Below are 24,466 nucleotides of genomic sequence, written 5' to 3'. Positions count from 1 at the left end.
TCATTCTTAAGCACAAGACACTTAATGAAAACATAATCATAGAGCCAAAGAATCTGTTCCCAAGAGTGATGAAGAAATTAGTGTTAATCATTTTAATTGGTTTCTTTCGAATAAAATTCGTCATAACTATTTCCAAACATTTTAATCCCTAACAAATTGTTTCTATTCACTTTTGCTTTGTACAGCCATGACATCAAACCTTCACATTCTGCAGTACAAATTCCACCCCTCTCCTGCTCCACCAAAAAAGAACAATAATAAGAAAAAAGCAATTGGTAGGTATAAAACTTGCCAGACTCGGACAAGTGTATTATTCACATTGTGATGAGTAAGTATTACTTCCTTTTTTTTCTTTACCATTGTAGATGGTGACCTAATGGTATGCTTGAATCTTTTTGTTAATGTTGCCATGTGAGAGAGATGAAAGATGTAGCATTGGTAACATGAACAGATTGTGGTTTACTTAGCTGAAATATGATTTCCTTTTGCCAAATTCTGTTTTCCCATTATTGGTTCCACTGTCGGTCCTAGTGCCTGCCCAAAACGGGTGATCAAATTGCTCCCTTCTCAGATGGTCAACTCTCAAAGACTATTCAGGATGATTGAACTGTAACTCAATGAGTCCTCATTGATACTTGGTGATATAGTGGTCCAAAAAGATTGCTGGATTAGATATTCAAACTTAATCTGTAACGGAATAAATGATTTCATATGGGTTAATTGATAAGTAATATAATAGGTTTAATTAATTTTTGGATTAATGTTTTCTACATCTTGAGCGTACGTAAAGGTTCACTTATATTAGCAGATGTGGATACATGACACCTGTGTAAAAATAAATTTTCAAATTTTAATAAAAACTAGTTTCGTACATTAAAACCGGCTAGTGATTAAAAAAAAAAAACCTTTACCGCTTTAATATAAGAAAGATTAATTCATAATTAAATTACATTTGTGGTTTTTTGGAGTTCAAACTCTTAAAACATCCAATTTTGTTTCTAAACATTTCCATTAGCTTCAAATTCACATTAATGCACAGATCCACTTAGTTCATATGTAATGCATCATGATTTCTACTTCACAGCATGAATTTGATTTTCATTTATGAGATTGGCTTATGTGCTACTGTTACACAAATTACTCAATTCACTTGTTTCTTTCAATCTTGCATGATTTGAAAGCCTGAATTTTTTTTTTACATATTCACCCTTCTAATTTTTTTGTTTATTTGAATATTGAGATCAAGTTTGCATCTTTTCACCACTTTTGAAGAAGTGGATCTCGTTTGAAGTTGATTTTTTGAAACAAAGAAAAAGAAATGATGAGGCTAAACACATTCAAAGGAACAATTAGTATAACAGAGTTTATCCATTTTGCAATTATCAAGGCAATCCATTTGCTTCACAAACTAATATGATAAGTCCAAAAAAAAAAAAAAACCATCGTTACTCTTCTATTCCAGCTAATAGAAAATGCCTTTTAGGATTAAATTCATACAATAGTAAGCTTGATTTGAGAAAATAATGAAGAAAAATGTCTCCAAGGCATAATATGTACTCAGCTAAAAATGGGTATATAGAGCAACAATGTTTGTTTTGGTAAAACTAACAGAAATCAAAATTGTATATCTAACACAAATCTAACAGAGTACACTACTCACAAACGCATCTTGGCTAGAGATGATACATCCATAAAACCCCTCCCACCAAAACTGGAAACGAAAGACTAATGCAGTCATCAAAATGTTGAGAGTAAAGAGAAAAAGAAAGGAAAGACTCGTAAACCTGATGTCATTGTGTATACAGATTACAGAGCAATACACGTAGATGTTGGAGATGGCAGAAGGTTGGAAAGTTCTTCACTGAGATGACAGCTTTCAATACTGTTCCAGAAGTCTTCAGTTTCAACGCATTAGCGGACGCTCTATGCAAGGGAGAGGAGATTGCAAATCCTCAAGGTACAGTCAGGTTCTTGATCAAGCAAGCTCAGAATGATGATATGGTCTCAAACTACATGTTGCTCAAGGGCTCCAGTTATATTCAGGACCATGACTAAGCATGATTAAGGGCTATTTCACAAACAAGAGAAACAGTGATGCCATGTACCCCTTCCGGAAGTAAAAGTTGATCTCAAAGGAGTGGCATGTAATATAGCAAAACAAAGTTAATTTCAACCAACATAGTTTGCAGCAATATTGACCTGATAACATCGTTCAAATCTCTCTGAAATTCATAACTGGCGAATCAACACATGTTGAATAGTACCAATTCAGAAATACGAGTACTACAGGAAACTTGAATGGGCACCATAAGGAGTCTATAGGTAAAATATCTGCCACAGGCATAGATTGGTGCACTTGAGAAGGAACCTAAATCTATAAATAACTTAGTAGAATCTTTAACTCAGAACATTGTTAGTCTGAACAGTGGTAGCTAAGAGTCTGCATGTAAGCCCTTTCATCCTATCTGCATGTAAGCCCTTTCAGCCTACTTGTATCCTAAAAAGAAATTTCCTGATTTTACACGGGACATCCAATTTATATCCCAAAGAATAGAAACTACTGAATATCTTTGCAATACATAGCGAACATCAGAAGTTTTGCATGCATTTAAAGTTAGGCATACATGATCTCTTTTTCCGTGGTTATATATGGAGGAGGTAATAAACTTTTTGAATTGGCAAAAGCTTCTGTGCAACCAGATGGTGCCACACCAACAGGTGAATCCAGAACAAAGTCAGGAATTGCCACCAGTGTCTCCTCCAAAAGGGATTTTATAGTCTGTAAAATTCAAATAATCATGTCAACATGTGTAGGAAGCACAAAACTGCTAAATCATTTTCTGCAACAAACTAATCACAATCATATTAAAGTGCAGAAACGATCACAGAAAGACAGGAACAGCTGACTTCAAGTCCATGGATATGACGAGCAGGCTTTTGCACTCAGTAGCACTTTTAAGTTGAATGGAAATCCATAGATTTCAATATCTTTTTCCCAGCTAATAACAAGGAACAAATCGACCATCAATATGGACACTATTAATGGATTTTAAATCACCAAATTTTGGCACTATGTTGAGGTTCAAGAAATGGTTACTGCATGCCATATATCTGCTGCATTAATGTTTACAGGAGCTAGACAGTTTTGCATTTTACTGGGAAATAGGCAGTTAGATAATGGTTAGTTCATGGTGCTTCGTTCTATTGCAAAATCTCTCTCTCTCCCTCTCTCTCCCCCTCCCTCTATCCTTCTTTTTTTCTCAAATTGTATACTTAGTAAACAGGCAATTGATCAAGCAAGCACATTTAAACTCTTTCATACTCCTACTTCAAAACAAATATTAGGCTAGTAAAAAGATAGTCAACAATATTTGCAGACACCTTTGAGAGAACATGAAACAAAAATAAATTGACCTTACCCAAAACAAGATTTTCTTATATCATGGGATTTTCTTACATCATGGTGGTCAAACCCTACCTCTAAACCACCGCCCCTTGCCCAATAGGGCAGACAAGAATTTCCAAAGGCAGAAAAGAATTTTCAAACCACAAATTGCTGAAATAGTTAGGAGTACATGCAGCTAGTGATGCTTCTAAGATCACATTGCATGCATGGAGAAGTTCTATGAGAAATGTCTCAAACTGTTTTGCACTTTGATCAAATATCAACACTCTCATATTACTCGTACTTTCTTCAATACTGGTGCATATGATAGTAAACAAATTCAATAGCCAAAATTCCAGTTCTGATGGTTTAGAGGTTGTGAGGATGTTGCCAATTTAGTTTCCACTTCCCTCTCAGTTTTCTCCCAAGGTAAAGAGTAGTTACCTTCATCCAAGCAAGACCTCAATTAAAAGCCTTCCATTCACACAATCTCAAAACCTAGACCAAGCGTAGAGCCAGGAAAACGTATGTCTTAGAAGGCATGTACTATGAAAACCTCCAGACAGGATATCCTTCTTATGTGGCTAATCATAAAGGAAGAGGAAAAGAGCTACTGCACCAAAGAGTTCTCATCCCAAAGTAGTTAAACAATGATGCATGTTATCACAATTTTTATGTCTTAGAGGTACAGCAATAAGATTTTGTTGTCGCTAAGTCTTCCAACAATAACCAGAGTCTTCGGACAGTCAAAATAAATGCACATAAATATGCTAACTTAACATTTGGACTAATTTACCATCCAATTCCACTACAGACCACCGCAATTCAGGTTTCACATGGATTAGAATATGATATAGTATTTTCAGGATCTGCTATTCCTTAAAGTGACTGTGGAGCAGTCAAAAATTCAGCCAAGAAGACAACAATCGCTGTTTCTATCATTTTTGTCTATTATTTTTCCTACTCTTTTTTTTAAAAGAACTTCAAATTCAACTCCCATGGTGAAGCAACCAAACAAAACAATGGAGAAAAGCATTTAGAAATGAATGTTACAGATAGTGTTTTCAACCTTCAAAACCAATTTATACTACATTGGTTTTGAGATTAATCTCTCATCCTTATTTTATTTCATTTATAATATCTTTATTCTTTTAGGCTATGAACTGCAGCATAAGCCTGTAGGAACAAACATTTTGAGAACATCAGCAGTTTCAGCATTGATAAACATCAGGTTCTAATTGATGTTCTACGGCAGTCAACCCAATTCGACATTCAAAAACTAGCACAAGGTTGCCATTACTAAAACCGCCTTCAACAACAAGGGGATAACATAAAATCAATTCTCATCAGCCTATTGGTTAATACTCATGTAGAAGAAACTGTGTGCAAACAGAAAACTGTACAGTGACCAGACAGTTTTTTCTTGCTAACAATAGTACTTTTATAAAGTTATTTAAGTATACTCAAAAAGAAAAAAGTAAAGGTACAAGGAGGAAAGATCACCATGCCTTTTTTGCTATTTCTTTTCTTTAGGAGAAATGAAAAAGGTAGCCACTAAAGATGATTGAAAGCACTGCAAGAGCTTTTTAGGCAGAAAAGTATTGAACAAGCATAAGTAATCTTTAAAATCATCTTCTTTCATTGCAACAATTAAATCTTATCAACTAGCTCTTATATTCTGCAAGTTAGGCTATAAAAAACAACAAAATAAATATGGATATCTGCCAAGGCCCAAGTTGCTTAAACATATGCACTTAAATGGGCAACTGGATAACCTGTAGAGGGCCTGAAGACCGTAGCCCCATATGAGGCTTTCGAAGGGAATTATGGCTGGCTAGGATACCTTTGTTGTTATAATACTTTTCTAGGTTAGTAATGGTGCTAGAGTGAAATTTTGGAAGGAGAAATGTTGTGGTCAAAACCCACTTACAACAGATTTTCCAGGATTTTTCATGTGCTGCCAATGGAAAAAACTGAATTTCTCAGATAGAGCTCAAACCAAAACCATTGAATACACAGGAACATAAAATATAAGAAACCATAACTACCCAAAATATAATTAGCGACTGTAGACTGGAAGGCTAATTCAGTTCAGTCCCACCCAGTAAAGCTCTATGAATATTGTTAATCAGTACCACACACTTATAACTGGATGTTGAAACAAGGCAAGAGGACTAGAGGAGCAACTTCATTGTCAAAGTCCTAGTATCAAAGCTTAGTAATAAAAGGAGAACAAAGTTTCCTTGAAAGGCAACACAGGCCCCTACGAAATGGTTTTCTTCACTTGAGGCCCCATTGCTAATGCCATCCTAACTACGAAAAAAAGGAAGAGAAGAGTTTAGCAGCTGGAGTTTCCATCTAACGAGGAAGAAATTGTTATGTAGATCATACTTGGGAGGAGGTAGCAAGAGTGTCAAAATGTGCAGATAAAAATGATTGGCACTACATGGTGATGCATGCAAGGGTAAGGTAGTATAAGCTTGTGATAGAGAAGGAAGAGGCGGACATGAAAGCTTGCATTTTTAGCAATATGTGAACCGTGGGCTTTACACGACAACAGGAACAAGAGGTCAAAATAAAAATGAATACAATAAATGCTATATTGGTTTACATGTCTTTCTGGAGCAATAAGACCAGCTCAACCTGTTTAGGTTTTTAAATTGGACTTCAGAGGCGAGCTACAACTACTCTTGCATACCTCCTGCAATAATTTTTGTGTTTTATCAAATTGCAATAGAACTGTAACATTATCTCATTCATACTAAGGTTAGTTCGGAAAGACAGTATAGGGGGTGCTAGCATCCCTCACTGCACAATAAACACAATTATTATCCTAGAACAAATTCTAAAAAAAAAAAAAAAAAACTTTATGACCTCATCATATTTCTACCGTACACTGCCCAAAAATGTTGGTGTTTCATATTTACTTCTCTGAATTATAAAGTGGAACAAGCCAGGATCAGTAAAAAAAATATTCTTATGCTGGCAAAGAGGAATATGAAAAAGACAAACAGGAAAGGAAAGGTTGCACCCTTAGCAGGATATGGGATCTTTGGAATGACAGAAACAGGAAACCTCCAAGAAACAGAAAATTCCAAATAGAAGCTAAAGGGAACATTTTGATTTCTATATTTTTTTCAGGAGTAAATAGTCCATTTTGACAACTCGATTGACTTTCTCTCTGCACTTAGCACTTCAGTATGCCGTGTGTATGCCAACTGCTTGGTTATCCTACCTATAATTCAACTCCTTATTCCAGTTTTATGTTGGGAAAGAAAATATTCTTACCTGAATACTCCTTGCACGAAAAGTATTAACTAGGAAAAAAAAATCTCTATTGCACCTAACGGTCCATATTCACAGCTTAAGATAACGTGGATATGATGGTCCTATTGTAGCCAAGATTTATTAAGACAAAAATAAAACAAACACTTAAAACTAATGTCATTGACATATTTCTGTTTGATAGAAACATACCGTGCAATGTTGAAAAGCAGAGTCAACATTGCGTTTCCATAAGGCATTTCCAGGCTCAGAATGAAAAAGACCAAGCAAAGGCTGCAGTAAGACAAAAGAATTGCATAAGTTTCGGTTAGCAGTTTTAAGACAGCAACAGCTGGTATTTTACTTTCAACTTCCACCATTAATCAGGCAACACAGAACAGATAGTTGAATTCCCCAAGACCAAGTGGTGGGATAGGAAGCATCACCCAAGTTGTGGTACCAATATACATATAGGCTTGTTCTCAACAGCTTATAAAATACTATAACCACATTATCAACATTGCAAAGTAAATTGATTTCAAAAATCTTCGGAAAAAATTTAAACATGTATCCTATTCATTTTTTAAAAAGCTAAAAGCTGCTTTTGAGAGCAACCCAAAGACTGCTGCTCAAAATTTGTGGTACCAATATCATTTTAGGCTTGCTTGAAACATCTTGTAACTATAATCAGTAATTTGAACTTGGGAAGTTGATTCAAAAATCTTTGGAAAAAATTTAAAATGTGCATCTTTTTCATGTTTTTGAAAGCAATCCCAAGACTGCTTCTCAAAATCAGCTTTTCTCAAAATTTGTTGTACCAATTCCATTTTAGGCTTGTCTGGAACAGCTTATAAAAAACTATAATCGGGTTATTTGAAATTGGAAAGTAAGTTGATTCAAAAAATCTTTTAGAAGAAATGTAAAACATGTATCCTTTTGCATGTTTTATTAAGCCAAAAGCTGTTTTTACTAGCAACCCAGGACTGCTTCTCAAATTCAGCCTCTCATTTCAAAATAGCGGCTGGAGAACAAGCCCATGATTGACTCATAAAACCAAAAACACATGGAAAGAGTTTCTTCTACATATGTACAAGAAAATCTCATTTATGCAGACCCTCGTGCATTTTAAGTGTCTTCCACACAATTGAAATGCTTTGACAGCTTGTGGCATAGAGCACTAAGCTAAATTGACTTTTATTTAGGTAAGAGGAGAACAAGATAGAAATAGATAATATATCTCTGACCAAATTAGCAACTACAATTAAATCAGGAGATCCCAACAAGTACAACATATGCAAAGGGATGGAAAGCATGTGAAACCCATTTGAGCCAATCATAACAGAACATGACATATCACACACACAGACTTCCAAAGTCTCAAAATTGCAAGACAAAGAGAACAAGCCCATTTGACTTTCTTTGCCAGCTATAATGCAATACCAATGATAACACCCATAACCAGCCATTTGAAGCTCATCTACCAAGAAAACTGCAAAACTGGTCACAATAAATTCTCAAAATCTAATTTTAGTCCACAAATTTAAAATGAAGCAAATCCTACCTATACTTTTAACAGATGCACCTTACAGTCTGTAGGCCCACAGCCTTTCACTTCTTAGCTGGAAAAAAATCCAGCTAATATGCATGACATGCGAAATTAATCAATATGATGACCTAACTTTCAGATTTTTGTCCCTTTAACTGTGCAGGATAGAAGAACATGCTTTGCACACATCACATCTATTGCAGGGAAATATGCATTAGTCCCTGATTTTGCCCCTAAACAGGCAGGTAATCAATTATGCTATTTACAGCCAGAAAAGTGATTGACACCAGAGCAGGAATCCTCTTTATACAATTTCTAAACAATAAAGACCCCAATTGGTTCACATTAACCATTATGGACCATAACGACATTCTATCACTCTATCAGAGACAACTTGAACAATTGCCTTCAAGGAGTTGTTAACATATTATGCATGTAGTAAAAAACTAAAAACCTGTTGCATATGTCATTGGCCAAGAGCATAAGACCAAATTCTAATGTTTCAAATCCAAAGCATGTGGCAACTTGGACATCGTCTTTTGCAGCAGCTGTTCTATAGAATCACGGCAGAGCCACCAACTCAAAATCTGTTCTTAAATGATGGGGAAACTGATACATTGTGGAAATTGAATGAAGTGCATAAAGAGATACTTTTGATTAAGCGGTTTCTGTGATATATGAACAAAACAACCAGATATGGCAAAAGTCCATTTGGGGACAGTTAGTTTGGGCCCCACTTGCTGGAGGCTGCGATTTGTGCTATGAGTGTAAAGTGCAAGCAAGAAATGACCATATGCAACATCCTATCCGCATTAGAAGAGGAATGTGATGATAAGCAAAAGCAGAGAAAGTTCAGAGAACAATAAAATGTCAACAATTTTGCACGTATTATAACCTGTCTCGTAAAAGAAAACGGAACGCAAGAACCCCGATGTTGAAAACATTAATTGGATGAAACATGAGTAGACTTCATACCTTAACAACATCCCGAACATTTGGTTTTTGCCCATATTTGCCAAGGACTGAATCACCATATATCTGGTACTGCTCAAGGACCTAGAACAAAAATATATGGACAACTTAGAAACACAGTCAATGGCAAAATATGATGCATAATCCAACTATAGAACCTGACGCCTGGTTAGATCACTTCGAGGTGCACCATATACTAAACTGTCTACATGTCCCAATGTTTGCCATGGACTGCAAAAATTAAACTTTTTATTTAGTCAACCAGGCAACAGAGAGAGAGAGAGAGAGAGAGAGAGAGAGAGAGAGAGAGAGATTTAAACTTGGTTTTTAGCCAACCAGGCAAGAGACAGAGAATGGCTCAAAAAGAGGTAAGATCATTTCCAAAAGTTGAGAATCATGATAAAATATATAATGCAGATAGCCCTATGTGATTTGTCACTGCTATTGACAGGTGAAAATTAGAAAATCTACTAATTGGCCACACCACAATATCAAGTGCAAATAAATGAAAGATGTCAAAAAAAATTCTCATTAGGTAATACTTCATCAACTCTTTTTCTTTAATTCATGGTCCAGAATTATGCAGTGAAAAGTGACCAACAATTGTCATTTAAAATTCGAGATCTGGCATGGGCCATTTGATACCTAAACAAAAGGTAACCATTTCTTGATATCCACCCCCTTTTTACAAGCAAAGTGGAAAACAAAAGTAGAGACACAAACCACATGCATATTAAATGTAGTACCCAGATCTATAAGAGTCTCTCAATATCTTCATCGAGAATTCTAATGACACATGCAACACAAGTCACATAAGTAAAAGATTATACTTAAAATGCAAAACTGAAGCTTTGAATGACTAGATTGAAGAAACAAAGTCCACAAGAGTTCATCAAGTGCTATCATCAACCAAAAACAACGCATCCATATTTCATAGATAGGAAGCATATGGGAAATGGCTTCTTCATACTTGCTATAGGCTGCACGTCCAAGCATAACACCATGAGCACCTTCTGTTCTTGCTGCATTTACCTAGGCAAAATTTCAATAGAAGTATATCGTCACCATTCGTAATGAAAAGGCTGTTAAGTTCTAGTCGATTGTTGTCAATGTTATTTGTTTCATTGCTATCATATTTTACCAAATCACCTGATGTGGCCTCAATGAAATTTCCATGAACCATGACTTCATAATCTATCATTTGCAAAGACAGAATAAACACAAAATACTAGTAACTCCAGATTCTTTAAGAGTATCAAACATTTGCTAAACAATAAAAACGAGCTAAAGGCACCTTTTTTGTGTATGGCAACGGTGACATTTATCCATATACTACTATCTGGGATCGATAACTTCAACACCCGAACTATGCTAGCTCAGTAGCTAATTTAGTGTATTTGAGCATATACACCTTTATGGAAATTTTATGTTGGTAGAATAAGAGTTTTAAGCTTAATTGTAGTGATTGGGAATAGCAAGATTGGTTGGATAGAGATATTATTAGATGACTGTCAGGTCACTCTGTGTGTGTGCAGAAACACAGACACAGAAATAGATAAGAGTGCAGAGAAGAAGAAATCTGATCAAAGATAGAACAGAACATAGGCTTCAAACCTAAACAAGCGGGAGTTCATTTCCAAAGAATATTCTTCGTTTCATAAGCTGCCTAAAAGTGCTTGGATGGCACAGTTTTTTGGGTCAAATAGATTTGGAGACTAGAATACTTAATCTCACTATAAAAGTTGGAGACCAAGATATGACAGCACATGGTTGTCATTAGCTCACTTTACAGTTAGCCTAGGCTACAAAAGCCTCAAAATGCAATGCCAAATGCAGAAACTATGAGCCAAACGTTTTGAACAAAGTCACTACCTTAACCCAGGCGTAAAGCCAGCTTAAAACAAACAAAACAGACTTGCAAATGATATTCTAGATCAGCTCCATGTTATCATCTTGCCAAATCACAGTATTAATTTGGGACTCAACTTCCCCTTCTTTTCTAATATTCATCTGATCTTATAATATCCACATTTGGTCATGCATTTTCTGTAACCAAAAAGTTCCCCAATATTAATGTGGGTGTCCTAGGAGGTAGATATGGATAATAGCGACAAAATTTGCTAAACTTTCTAAGACAGTTGAATGGACTTGAAAGTGGGCGAAGTTACATTTCCATAATGATTTGAACAAGGCTTCCTAAAAAATGGATTCACTGTATCGAGTCTGCTAATTTTATCCGAAGTAATGTAAACCAAAAGTTGAGAGCAGACAAGGAATTGAGCTGGCTAAATACTTTGGTAATTATTTTTTGTATACAATCTATAGTGGAAGTCGTATCACCCATCTCTAACCCTGCCAGTGTAATTGGCACCTGGTGAACACGTGTCACAATCTGACTATCTTCACTAGCTTTTATGCAAGAATAAGTTGTGAGTATGTCCAACTCTCTCAGAACATACATTAATCTATCTGCCCAAACTATAATGATTATTTAAAATAATAAAAAAAAAACCCTCCAGTACCAAATTTTTATTCTAACCGTTGGAAAATTTGAATCCTGTCTTCCTTGCATCAGTTTAGTGTAGAATGCCAATTAAGATCCATTCCAAACAGAGATGCCCCTGGAAACAATCTCTCAAGGATTTGGACCATCGGTTATGCCCAGATGAAGAGGAGTACTGTGGTTTTGATATAAACAGTTGCTCTTTGCTGTTTATTGGCAACCATACCCAGTATGGGGGACCCGCCAATCTAAGAAAAAGCTTTGTGAACAACAGATCCACCAATCTTCAAAAAGAAAAGTAAAACGAAGATTAATTTTATTTAAAAATGCCATTTCCATGGAATGCATCAACTACTTTAGATAATGGTACAGACAAATCAAATGGGCAAATCTAATCCAAAACCTCCCAGAGTCATAAGTCAGTCTTCCTGCTCATTTTAACCATTTCCCCATGACCATTTCAAGTATTCCAGTATTTCCTAACCTCCCTATTAAAGATACCAAAAATCGTATCAAATCTACCTCCCACATCACATGTAACTCTTGGTCAACCGTGCTACTTTTGACCTTTCATTTTGACATGCCTCGTCTCTGGCCATGCAGACTTCTATACTAAACTCATTAGATTTCAAGTATCTCCAGCAAGTTTTTTCTACTTTTGAATTGATAAATTCCAGCTAAACCATAAACCATATATCTTACAATAATGCCAAGCTAGTAGGGACAGGGTCGAGTCCCCCTTTCCCTCCAGTAGCCCTCATATGAGCAAAAACATTTTCAGGAAACATCAAAAAAAAGGACGTTAACCGACATGTCAGTTTGTAGTGATGCTTAAAGCAGAGTCCTCTTCCTATTCTGAGCAACATCCAAGCACTTTTCCTTGAGCTCACCATTAGAGCCATCCAAAGTCCCTAAAAACCAGTTCTGAATATCCATCAGTCCCCAAAATCGTTCATTTGAGTATTTTTGTTAACACTGCTCATTTCCAGTGTCCTTAGTCATCTAGTATGCATACACAATCAATTCATACCCATGATTCCTCCCTTAGCATTACATTTTTTAATACTGTCTTTATGTGACAAGAAGGTAGATGGAGAGGATATTTTGAAAAGTTTCCACCTTGGAAACTTTCCAAATGACTGCAAACCAGAGCATAATCAATTGAATTTGCAAAAACACAACCCAAACAAATTTTAATCTTATCCAGCATCACCAATGCATACAATTAGATAATACTTCAAACTTACTTCATCTATGGTTTGTATACCTCCATTTATTGTAAACTGTAGATCGGGAAAATCACGCAACAAAGCATAATAGTATTCGTATCTGCAACACCAGCAAGTGTAAAAAGAAAGGACATTGACAGTTAACTACAATGATCAAAGGGTACCATAAAAGCTGATTTTAATTGCTTAGTAATAGTAGAACATGTCTTCAACAGAAAGTTAAGCTAGAGAAACAAATTAATACTCGTTAAATACATACTTCAGGGGAGGAATTTTTCTATTTTCAGCTGGGCTGAGTCCATTAAGTAATGCTTTTCGGGAGTGTATAATGAAATGCCTAGTAGGTGATTGCGATGAAACCTTGTATATGAAATCACCTTCAAAAAATGAGAAAAGTGAAATAGATCAGGAGAAATCCACACACATTCCTACCAAGATTTTGCAAACGCACAAAACAAAACAGAGCATTTAGCAAACACTCTTTGGTAAACACACACATACCAACCTTTTCCCAAACCTAGCCCACACACTAGCTGGCCTTCCAGACCAAACACAACGAGACTCCAGACCTGAGACCTGATGGATTGCTTTGTTATACTTTCAGATTTTGGGTAATGCTGTTGCACACTTCCCTTTCATAAGTTTTTTAGATGAAATTCCTACATGAAAGGGCTTGATTTGAAACTTCTTGTTTTAATGCAAACTTTGTTAAATTTTACAAAAGTAACAGCACTAATTGGAAAAAATGAAAGATTAACAGGGAAAAAGTCAAACAGGTCTCTATTTGGGAAGTTATAGTTACTTGTCAGCTCCATCATGCATTATATTAGATAAATGAGTGACAAAAAAAAAGGTTTCAGCATAATGGAAGCCATTTCATAGTTGCGACTTTCAATCAAATGAAACAGAAAATTTTAATGACCACTCCTCCTCTGACCCCTAGATTGTAGAAGGGTCAATTTGCTCAAGTCAACACCAATCTACTCTTATGTTGATTGAAAGTTATGTCTTCTCTCTCGAAGTTTATGATTTATTGCATTAATGATACCAAAAGTAACAATTATAAACCCAAAGACAATAGAAATTGCAAGGGAATCATGCAAAACAGTTCCATGCGACATAGACACAATACACTAAAATTTATCCTTCCGACATGGATCAAGTATATGAACCTTCAAGCAAGAGTGAGCATGCAAGTCTACGGGAACTAGCAATGCAAGAAAAGGAGAAAAAAGTTTGTATTTATGAAACTAGCCTTAAAAAGCAAATGTTGAAAAATTTTGGAAGGTCTTCCTCCTCAAACCTCCTTAATTTAAAAAACCAAAGCCTTATCTGATCCAGTTGAGTACCACTATTATAATAAGGCGTTAGCTTGGAGAGGCTTTAAATGGTATTAAGCTTAAACCATACCAAAGATTGATGAACACTACGTTACTTGAGAAAGTGAGAGTATCTTAGAAATCCATTTACATCCCGTAATCAGATAGAATATGTATTCGGTGATGGTTTACAGTGGCAATGAAGAGAGCATCACTGGATAAAGAGTATAAAATCATCCTTACTGGTTCTTAAACAATACAATCCATCCCAAAAAAAAAACAAAAACTAAGAAAATCATATAGAAACAGAAATGATTAAACAACAATTAACAGTATAGTGAGGAGATCGAGTGATCCAAACTTTGGTCCAACAATTTTAAGAAAGCCAACATTTCTTATAACAAAAGATGTGTCCTCATTTCTAAGAAGTGAGACTTTTTATAATTAATTTCAGCATGTGAACTGCAAAAATCTTTTGCTTAAGTCAACTTACAGAGCTCATTATATGAGTCATGGTCATCAACACCGATTCGGCATTTGACACTCACAGGTACATCAGTGTTTGAAGCTATAACTGACATGGCCTCAGCAACAAACTTCCCTTGTAAAAACAAATTTGTCTCTTCAGACCATATTCACATGAACAAAACTAACTCATATTTAATCAACCAGTAAAAGACCTTTGGATCCAGCATAAGACGCACGCCAAAACAGCCATGTCCAGCTACCCTTGGGCTAGGACAACCACAACTGTTGAATAGAAGTGGTTTAGTTCAAATTCAAAAGGCAGCAAAAATCAAGAGCTTCTGCATACAAGACAAAAAAGACAAACTTGAAATTGATTTCATCGTAGCCATAGGGATCTGCAAGTTGAGTTGCTTTTGCGAGGTTATCCAAATTACTTCCCCCAATCTGAAGTACTATTGGATGTTGCTCTGGACCATATGCCAAGAATCGGTTCTGAAAATCCCAGAAAAATAGTCAGTATGAGATGTCTCTGGAAATTCCTTACTAGACTCGCCAAATGCTAATTTGGCACAATAGACCTCTTTTTCCACTTAAACTGCATTTACAGATTGAAACTGAAGTGCTGGTTCTGGAAAAAAAATATTATACAGTATTTTATATGCACAGACAGTTGATCACAAAAGATACAAAAGAACATTATATCTGGCACGAGGTACAAAAGAAATGAAGATTCTGAGATAATTTAATCATAAATCTGCCTATGCCTCCAGAACCAAAAAATTTCTAAGATAATCACCAGCATAACAGTAGCAAACATGAATATTACACACAATCATATCTCCCCAGTTTCAATGATCAGAATGCTTGACGGTAAGATTTTTTTCTTTTTTCTACATCTCCATGTGATGACATTCTGGTTACCTTTTTTTCCACCCATTGCTCATCAAGAAGAAAATCTCCTGAAGACTTACCAAATCTCCTTTCTGAAAGACAATTGTCTCTGCAGCAATCATTTCTGTGTATAACCATGCATGTTTTGAGATGAGCCGTGCTAAAGTCCTAAAGTGATTATCTGTCCAATCCATCATTGGTGCCACACTGAAAATTCAACCTCTATTAGCAAGGCGAAGAAATTTCTTGACAAGAAGACACTAAACAAAAGACAAGTCATGCTGAGGAAAGTAACAAAGTCATGCTACAGTCAAATAAACTGATCAGAATATCAAGGAGTCACCTGAACCAAGGAGGGTGATAACGCAGAGAAACCATTATAGTTTCAGTATGGAAGTGGCTCCTCTTACAGTAATGGTACACCCTTGACTTTGTTGAACTTCCATAAAACAGACTTGATGACAATCTGCCATGGTTTTTCAGGACACAACAAAAAGGAGTAAGAGAAGAAATTAGTGTATGTCCAGAATACTTCACCATTCCTTTGGACCAAAGCCAGCCCTTTGATGCACCTATGCCACGAATAAAAGTGACATCACCAAAGAGGCACATGAATTTTGATCATATAGATGAATTAATAACAAAACCTTCCACATGTTTAGATTATCTACAAGGTGACATTAAAAAAAAAAAAAAAAAGACCATGGATCATTTGTCAACACACCCTACAGTGCTCCTCCTGAATCATGGATAACTAAAGAGAAACAAACAAGAAAAGAGTGTTTAAGATGATTAATTGTAGAAAAATTTGCCTCATCTGATAACATTCCCAAGTATAGGAACCATAAACTTCAAAGTAATCTTACATCATTAATCCACTTAAAATCTTAAAGCACCAAGAAGTTTAATAAATTTATCCTTATGGAAGTTTCTCGCTTGCTTGCCCTTTCTTTTATAACGCCCTTGAGATTTCCAAACTAATCTGTTAACCAACATTACTTGGACTCTGATCACAGAAAGTTAAATCTGATACCTAAAGTGCCTAATGTATGAAGCGAACAAGTCCAACTTTCTTGTGGTATGACAGAAAGGACGAAGATTAAACTTGAATAGTCAACACTGAAGCAATAATTTCCAAGCTATTAAAGAAAACCCCAATTATTTGCACATACTTTATCTCAACCCATAGGAGTGGAATGTGATAATCGTAGTGTTTAGTGTGGCTTCATCTGAACTTGATTCTTAGTTTTCATCGCATTGGCAGATGGGGCAGGGAAGAGGGTCAAAGTTATGTGGACTATGTGGTAACTGAATCTTGTACAAGCTCTTCTTTACAAAATCTGAAGACAGAGCAACCCTATCCCCTCCCCCTCCCCCACAACTACCGAAACAGAAAACCCAAAATACAAAAAGAATCTTCATGACTTCAAAATTTCTTGGCCCTCCACAACCTAAAAGGTTGTGAAGTTATATATCACTTCTTACTATTTCATTGGTTCACAATACATGTTCTTGCATTCACTACTGTGATAAGCAGCTTATGGATTTAATATTCAATAACCAGAGTTTTTTTCACCTCCCTCCAAGCAACCTAAAGGGTAGCTAGCCGCACCAAAAATGTCGTGTAAATATAATCCAACTTCACATGAGCATTTCATCGAACATCTGGCATGCAACAAATGGCTAAAGGAATTCACATCCCAGACTTGAAGAACTAAATCAACCAGCTGAAGGGAGAGCAAAGGAGCAGTAAAGGGATGGTGGATTTACGTTGATAAGGGGAGAGCTTGACGTTGTCGTTTTTGCTGCCTGATTCTTTCTTCACAGCTGATGAAAACCACACTAGCAGAAAACGAAAACTTGTGGCTTTGCTCTGTTTTTTCAACTCAACGGACAAGGAGGAGGCACGGGTCTTCACTATTGGCCTCTCGCTCAAGACAAGGCATCTTCTTTCAACAGCTGTAAGAAACACATGCACCCGAGTGATTCCACCAGTATACCCAAAAGACAATTGTTGACTTCTAGGCAAACTCACGGACCTTAAATCCAAACACACGTACACCTCTCAAAGGAATGGAACGACTGAACGAGGGAAGCTTAAGGGCCTTAACTAAGGCTTAGTTTGGGAGTTTATGAAGGAAGAGAACAGAAAAGAAAAGATAGCTTAGGAAAGAAAAGAAGAGAAGGGAAAAGATGCATATTTCGTTTGGGAGTTTAATGAAAGAAAAGAAAAGAAATATCTTTCCCTTATTTGAGAGTTGGAGAGATTTGGAAAGAAAAAATTTTATGAGAATACAACTTTACATATTTGCCCTTTCTATTTGTAAATCAAAGTCCAAAAATTAGCTTTCTTGTTCCCATAAATAGAATATTTGGACAAGACAAATTTTAAAACAATTGCATATGCATTCCCACAAGGTGAATAATACAACAAATTTGTTGCTGGACTTCAATTCTCTTGCATGCATGTAAATTGCCTCAAGTCCTTGTAGTATCTTTTAGGTATTCTTGACATATGATTTTGATATTGACCGGAAATGCCATTATACATGTTTCAGCTAGTGTTTTTGCTAAGCTGAAACTCAAGTTTACCACTAATTATTAGATTATCTCAATCTTCACTTCTTCACCACTTGATCCATTCTATTGTTTATAAAATTTTATTTGTTGATGGTTAATGCACTGACAAGCATAACGTTTGGCATTTAATATTGAAAGTTTTCATTATTTAATTTTTTTTTTTTTTAAGAAAAATCATTCCAATACCAGCTCAACTCCAAAGTAATCACATCCCACAATAACCACACGTATTTGAGAGTCCTTACCAAAGTTCTGGCGCTCTAATGCTCTAAGTTTTTCATCAACCATCTGAATTTCAAGAAGACCAAGACAATACCAATTATTGTAATTTACATGTTGCATTACTGTTTGAAGTAATTACTGAATAATTAATGTCCAATAGTACATATACTAACGTGAGCATCTTCAAGAGTAGAAAATGGCAATGCATACTCTGCAGCACTAGGCACAAATTCAAGCTTTGCCTGAGCACCTAGTGCAAGTACCAACCAGGCTGCCCAAGCACAAATAAACTAACAATTTAGTACAGTCCAATTCATCCATCCACACCGCTATCTCTGCCAGGAACATATAAACATAGATAAAATATTTTACTCAAAAAAGAAAGAGACTTTGGTTGTTAGCAAGAACCAATAAGTGTGTTTATTGGTTGAAAGACAATATTACTAAGTGTGTTTACTCTGGAGTTGAGCCGGTACCATAAAACACATAAACAAGATATACGTCGAATGCAACCCAAGTCAATAAAATGCCATGCAACCAAGTGAACTCAAAATATACATAAACCAGGTTTACATGGAATACAACTAGGTTTCCTGTAGCATTCAGATTTTCGAATTCACATGAGCATTTACTCCTGATACAAAATAATTCTATCAATTTCTAAACAAAAATACACCCAATGATCTACATATTTTCAAAACAAGAAATGTCCAGTGGGTAATTGGAATCATCCCAATTTCCAAAACTAGCTTATATCTTCAAAAGTATTTCGAACATCTGATAACACGCTCATGTAGCCAAAAGTGGCTAAAATCCATTCATCAATTTGTTCAAAATATTCCTATGCCTTTCCGATAGGCATCCAAAGAAGCTTCTTACTTTCTCGGTGTTTTGACAAAGGAACACATAATAATCATCAATCAGGTCTATCTCAACTCCAATATTAACAAGTTCATCATAAATCTCTTTCTCTGAATATACCCGTGGCCTAGATTTCTCAAGAATAGTATTACCTTCTCTTAGTGCATCAGCAACATTGTGAAGTGCACCCTTCAAACTTTCAAATTCTTCATCACATGTGACTTTTCTTTTCTTACTTTGTGTTGCTGTTGTACCTTGAGATTGTTTGTTGTTACATGCCTTTGATCGTTGTGCATCCAACTCCTTACTAGAATTATTGAAGGTCTCTAGACTGATCTCATTTTGAGATAGCATGTTATCAATCTCAATGATACTTTCAAACTGCACTCCATTTGGTTCATTCATCCAACGCATGCGTTTCTCTTTCGCTGTTTCAGCACCTTGTCCCGTTGCTCTATCTTTAGCAAGAAGTTCTTCTAAACTGTCATAATGGTTGATAACTTTAGTCTTCCACTTTATAGCTTCAGGTTTTTCCTAAGAACATGAAAAGAAAAATGAAAAACAAGCATAATTTCAATGATAAAATAAATAAAAACAATAAAGACAATGAAACAGTCTAGCTAACATATACCTGTAGAAGTTGTTCCCAAACTTCAGGTTCAGCACACCAAGTTTTTGTGAATGGGTTCCAAGAAAAACCACTTAATTTTCCATTTCTAAAGAAATCATAGGACTCTTTGAAGTGTTCCTTGAGTGTCTTCAGTCGATTCTTCAAATGACTTTTGGTAAATTCCATTCCAAGTTTCTCCTTCAACTCATTGATAATATTATTGTATGCAGTTGGTGTAAAAGTTCCATCCACGCGAAATCCTTTGTAATGCTGATCCAAAAGGGCCTGAATGAAGACTTCATCCATTGCTAGACTCCATTTCATGTTTTCCTTCATGATGCTTGGATCTTTCTTCATGCTTTTCCAATTACACAAACTATATTTGTAGAAGAACACATAACAAGAACAGAATTTACATCAAAATAAAAGTTTTATATTAATTCTATTATGAATACATGGTTTTATAGATCCAAAAACATACAGAATCTATTAGACAAAAGAAGATTCATGTGGCAACTTGTATTTATAAACTCATACTACTAATATAAGTGTACAAGTTAACAAAATAAGGATCACATTTCAACTTAAACAAAAGAAATCAGCATCAAGTCAAGTTGTCATAGTATGTAATCATTCCACATTTGCATTGCTATTTCATTCCTTAAACTTTCTCCTTGAGCATGATCTTTTTCAGCACTTATATCTCCACTTTCCTCCTCCGATGGAGATTGATTTGCCAATTCTTCATCCACTTCATTAATGTACTCCAAGTCAGGGTCAAACTCCATGAGAAAATTATGTAATATACAACAAGCAAGCACAATTTGTGATTGTATTTCAACACTATAAGTTGGTTGAGTATCTCCAATGATTGGAAACCGTTTTTTCAAGACACCAAATGCTCTCTCAATTGCATTACGCAATGATGAATGTCGCAAATTGAATAGTTCTCGAAAGTTTTGCGGTTGTTGACTTGAGTATTCCTTCAGGTGATACCTTACATTTCTATAAGGTGTAAGAAGTCCCCTTCTCAACATGAATCCAGCATCAACAAGATAATATTTACCTATACAAATATCAAATAGTTACTACTTAATTAAATGCACTAAGAATAATTAACTAAGTATTACCATTAGGAATGATTAATTTATCTTCTCTAGTGAGCGCATTTTTTATGATCCTTGAATCCGATGCAGTTTCCTCCCAACCAGGTAGAACATATGTGAATCTCATATTCAAAGAACATGCAGCAAGCACATTTTGTGTTGGATGCTCTTTTCTACCACGATATTTTGCCGCATCAATATTAGGCACCTTAACGCGAACATGGGTTCCATCAATTGCACCCACACAATCCTGACAGTTATACACTATGTCAAAATATAATTTCTATATGAATTTACAATTTTTAAAACAAGGTGTCGAAAAGTTTATATCACCTTAAAATATGGATAAAATCTTGTACTATTAAGTATTTCCGGAGGAACTTGTTCTCCCGTAGGCTGCTGAAGAAATTGATCCTCCAATGCTATAACTGCTCGTAAAACTCTATGAAAATGACGACTAACAGTTTCTCCAGAACGTCGATAAAAGTATGACATTGTGATATTTTTCGAGGGAATTGTTAATATATGGAGAAATTTAACAACTTGCTCTTGCACCGTGGCTCTTTGAGTAGGTTGTAGACCACCATGTGTTTGCAACAAGTCACATAAGCGCCTAAAAGTTTCTGGTCCCATACGGATAACCTTACTCAAATATCCATTTGTACTAAGTTGCATCAATAATTCCTCTCGTACTAAATGACATTGTGCAGACCAATATCCAATGGGTCGATCCACATAATTTGCATGGCTTAGTTTTCGAGCAATTATCATGTTTACTACCTGACAAACAATTTCAGTAGCAACCAATTGTCGCTTCCTTTGTTGAATGTCATATTCTCCATCGACTTCATTTTGTTCCTTATCCATCTAAAACTGTTTGTATTAGAACACTAAATTTACGAATGAGTAAATAATTGAAAAGCAAATTTTATTTATTTACAAGGGTTATGGAGTCATTATCAAATACAATGTCAAAATTCTAAATATCAATATAAAAAGAAGTATTTTTCTAATAGTAATGTTTTTAAAGTGCTGACATAATTTACAGTAAATAAAAATAATCCAACATCCTAATAAATAAAGATTTTTTAAATGAAGATACGGAGATATAAATATCATTTTGTCTACCCAAACTTTACTGAAAAATTCTTCATGCTTTAAATTAAGTTGATCAAGCATTTGATTTTTTATGTCTTTATTTTGGTCTCAGCCAGGAACACCTCTATGAATATAAATAGAATTGCTATAGCCTAGGAGATTTACTGATATCAACTAACGTAACCAAATATGATTTATTCTATTGCCATATGACCACCATCTTGTTAGACCTCATTTTGGTTTTGACGATCAGCCACCATTCAAAATAATACTTCTAGTATCATCATCTTGTTAATCATTTCAAAGAAAGATGCATTATTATAATAAAAAGAGGCTAACATATTGTTTATGAACTCTAGATGGATTATTTTACAATTTGAATCTTACATAGGCAAATAAACAAACAGATTGTATGCATTCAAATTTCATATCCATTTATCACCACTAAAGCTGTCATGTACCATAACCATGCAAGATATAATCACAAATCAATAATATAAAATCAAGAGTTCATTAACAAGAATTTTATGACAGAAAACGAACAAAAAATTTAGAGTATAAACAATAAGAATCTACACAAAAAAAAATACTTTTTTCACAATGCTCTAGTGAAGACTAAGCAAAGAAAGAAAGAGAGATTGAGTTAAAGAAATACCTTTTGTTTGGTGAATTATGGGTGAAGAACCAATGAAAGCCAAGTTTTCTGATATCTCAACTTGCTGGAAGTAGTGAAAGTATATGACACAGGACCACCGAGAAAGCTTCGTAGTGCTTTTAGAAATCAGTTTTTGGATATATTGGGAATAATGAATTTTTGTATCAGCTTCTAAAGGACAAACTTGTCATATTAAAAATGTCTTTTGGCGCCCCATCATCTTTCCGTCCTTTTCTTCCCACTTTTGGGCGGAAAAATTTTCAACAATTGGAGGGAGATTTTATCCGTTCATTTCACTTCTTTTCTGTACTTGTTAAACTCCCAAAGGAAAGAAATAGTTGTCCTTTCTCTCTGAATACTTTCTTTTCTGTCCATTTCATCCTATCCAAATGAAGCCTAAGACAAGGCATCTTCTTGTCTGTTATAAATTCTGTACGATAGACTGACACCCTAGGTTTTGCCAGATTATTTGGGAAATATATATACTCTTAATACATTTTCTTTTAAAAAAAACTCTTAATATTTGAATTTTTCAATTGTGTAAAAGTGCCAAAGTACTTCGAGTAATATTCCAATTATGTAAAAGCATGAAAATTATTTGAAATATTTGGATAGGAGGTTATTTGAAATATTTATTTGAGATAATTACTGTAGCACATTTTGTGATGTGATGTATGTGAGATAAAAAGGTGGGTAGAAATTGTGTTTATGATGTAAGTAGAAAAAAATTTGAAATTTTGTTTGCAAATCTTCCTATCCAAACAAACTCATTGTATACATGCCTGTTTCGTTTGCAAGAGGGTGTAATACTTTTATAATACAAGAAAATTGTTCATAAACAAAAATGGATTTTTCTATATGTGTCCATAGGCCACTCGTTAACACAATTAAAATTCGTCTAACCTATTATATTTATATATATATATATACATACTAACAATTATTATCTTCTCTTGTATTTATATATTTTCCCTTTTAATATTATCTACCCTCTCATCCTCCTTTGTATTTATTTTCTTTTCCTTATTAATCTTATATTTCCAAAAAAATATGACACTTGAAATATATTTTAACGATTGCATAAAGCACCCGTTAGACAGACCTAACAAAAAAATATGTATAAACACAACTATTTGCTGCTTGTACACATTTTTTTTATATTACAATATAAACTAGGCATGGTGTTAAAATATCATTAACATAAATTTAGCTAGCCCTATCTTAAATATTTGGAAACATGGGTAAAGTAAATTTAGCTACCCACTCGATTAAACCACCAAATCAACCAACTCAATTTTACCAAATTCGAACTTGGCAAACTTTCAATGTAAAACATGAGTTCGACCTCTACCTCAAATTCGAGCCTAGTCAAACTTGAGTTTAAGTCTATTCAAGTTTAAAAAATAAAAAATACTTATTTTATTTTTAAAAATGAATAAAATATATGTAATTTTATTATTTAAATAATATATATGAGTGTGTGTTTAAGCCAACTCGTGAACTAACGAGTTTAGTTTTTTTATACTTGCCATATATTTGACAACTCGACTTGATTGGTTTGAACTCAATGTTGATGTCAAGAATCTAGCATCAAAAAGAAGATATGAGAAAGACGAGTTGAAAAGGAAGAAGGAAAAGGAAGAATGCAGGGAAGATGAGAGAGATAGAGAGAGAAATAAACAGATGAACTAGAAATTAGAGAGAATTGACTTGAAAATTCTGATATTGCTCAATAACTTCCAACCATTTAGAAGTAT

General features: G+C 34.9%; 2 protein-coding genes across 10 annotated transcripts; both read right to left on the bottom strand.

Annotated features, from left to right (window-relative positions):
- Positions 1 to 2,208: 2,208 nt before the first annotated feature.
- On the bottom strand, positions 2,209 to 17,772 carry LOC113698698 (uncharacterized). 7 transcript variants are annotated; one of them, XM_072058225.1, is made up of 15 exons: positions 17,348 to 17,767; positions 17,154 to 17,242; positions 15,921 to 16,149; positions 15,658 to 15,784; positions 15,051 to 15,178; positions 14,899 to 14,968; positions 14,712 to 14,814; positions 13,159 to 13,276; positions 12,918 to 12,999; positions 10,317 to 10,361; positions 10,138 to 10,199; positions 9,326 to 9,398; positions 9,171 to 9,251; positions 6,863 to 6,943; positions 2,209 to 2,779 (listed from the first exon to the last, which is right to left on the bottom strand). In XM_072058225.1, exons 2-15 carry the CDS (start codon positions 17,233 to 17,235, stop codon positions 2,615 to 2,617), a joined length of 1,446 nt encoding a protein of 481 aa, XP_071914326.1. In that variant the 5' UTR covers positions 17,236 to 17,242; positions 17,348 to 17,767; the 3' UTR covers positions 2,209 to 2,614. The 7 variants fall into 7 exon arrangements, 6 of the variants coding, with proteins under 6 accessions (XP_071914326.1, XP_071914327.1, XP_071914328.1 ...); XM_072058228.1 differs by lacking the exon at positions 2,209 to 2,779 and adding an exon at positions 3,063 to 5,698 and having other exon boundaries at positions 17,348 to 17,772; XM_072058226.1 differs by lacking the exon at positions 10,317 to 10,361 and having other exon boundaries at positions 17,348 to 17,764.
- Positions 17,773 to 18,923: 1,151 nt separating this feature from the next.
- On the bottom strand, positions 18,924 to 23,106 carry LOC113719424 (uncharacterized). Of its 3 annotated transcripts, none has more exons than XM_027244637.2 (4): positions 22,710 to 23,097; positions 21,290 to 21,829; positions 20,981 to 21,206; positions 20,359 to 20,916 (listed from the first exon to the last, which is right to left on the bottom strand). In XM_027244637.2, exons 2-4 carry the CDS (start codon positions 21,821 to 21,823, stop codon positions 20,468 to 20,470), a joined length of 1,209 nt encoding a protein of 402 aa, XP_027100438.2. In that variant the 5' UTR covers positions 21,824 to 21,829; positions 22,710 to 23,097; the 3' UTR covers positions 20,359 to 20,467. The 3 variants fall into 3 exon arrangements, with proteins under 3 accessions (XP_027098793.2, XP_027100438.2, XP_071912757.1); XM_072056656.1 differs by having other exon boundaries at positions 21,290 to 21,823; positions 22,710 to 23,095; XM_027242992.2 differs by lacking the exons at positions 20,359 to 20,916; positions 20,981 to 21,206; positions 21,290 to 21,829 and adding exons at positions 18,924 to 19,774; positions 19,872 to 20,226 and having other exon boundaries at positions 22,710 to 23,106.
- Positions 23,107 to 24,466: the final 1,360 nt, after the last annotated feature.

Source organism: Coffea arabica, chromosome 7c, assembly GCF_036785885.1.
Source record: "Coffea arabica cultivar ET-39 chromosome 7c, Coffea Arabica ET-39 HiFi, whole genome shotgun sequence".
Classification (NCBI taxonomy): domain Eukaryota; kingdom Viridiplantae; phylum Streptophyta; class Magnoliopsida; order Gentianales; family Rubiaceae; genus Coffea; species Coffea arabica.
This window is presented reverse-complemented; position numbering and strand designations above follow the sequence as displayed.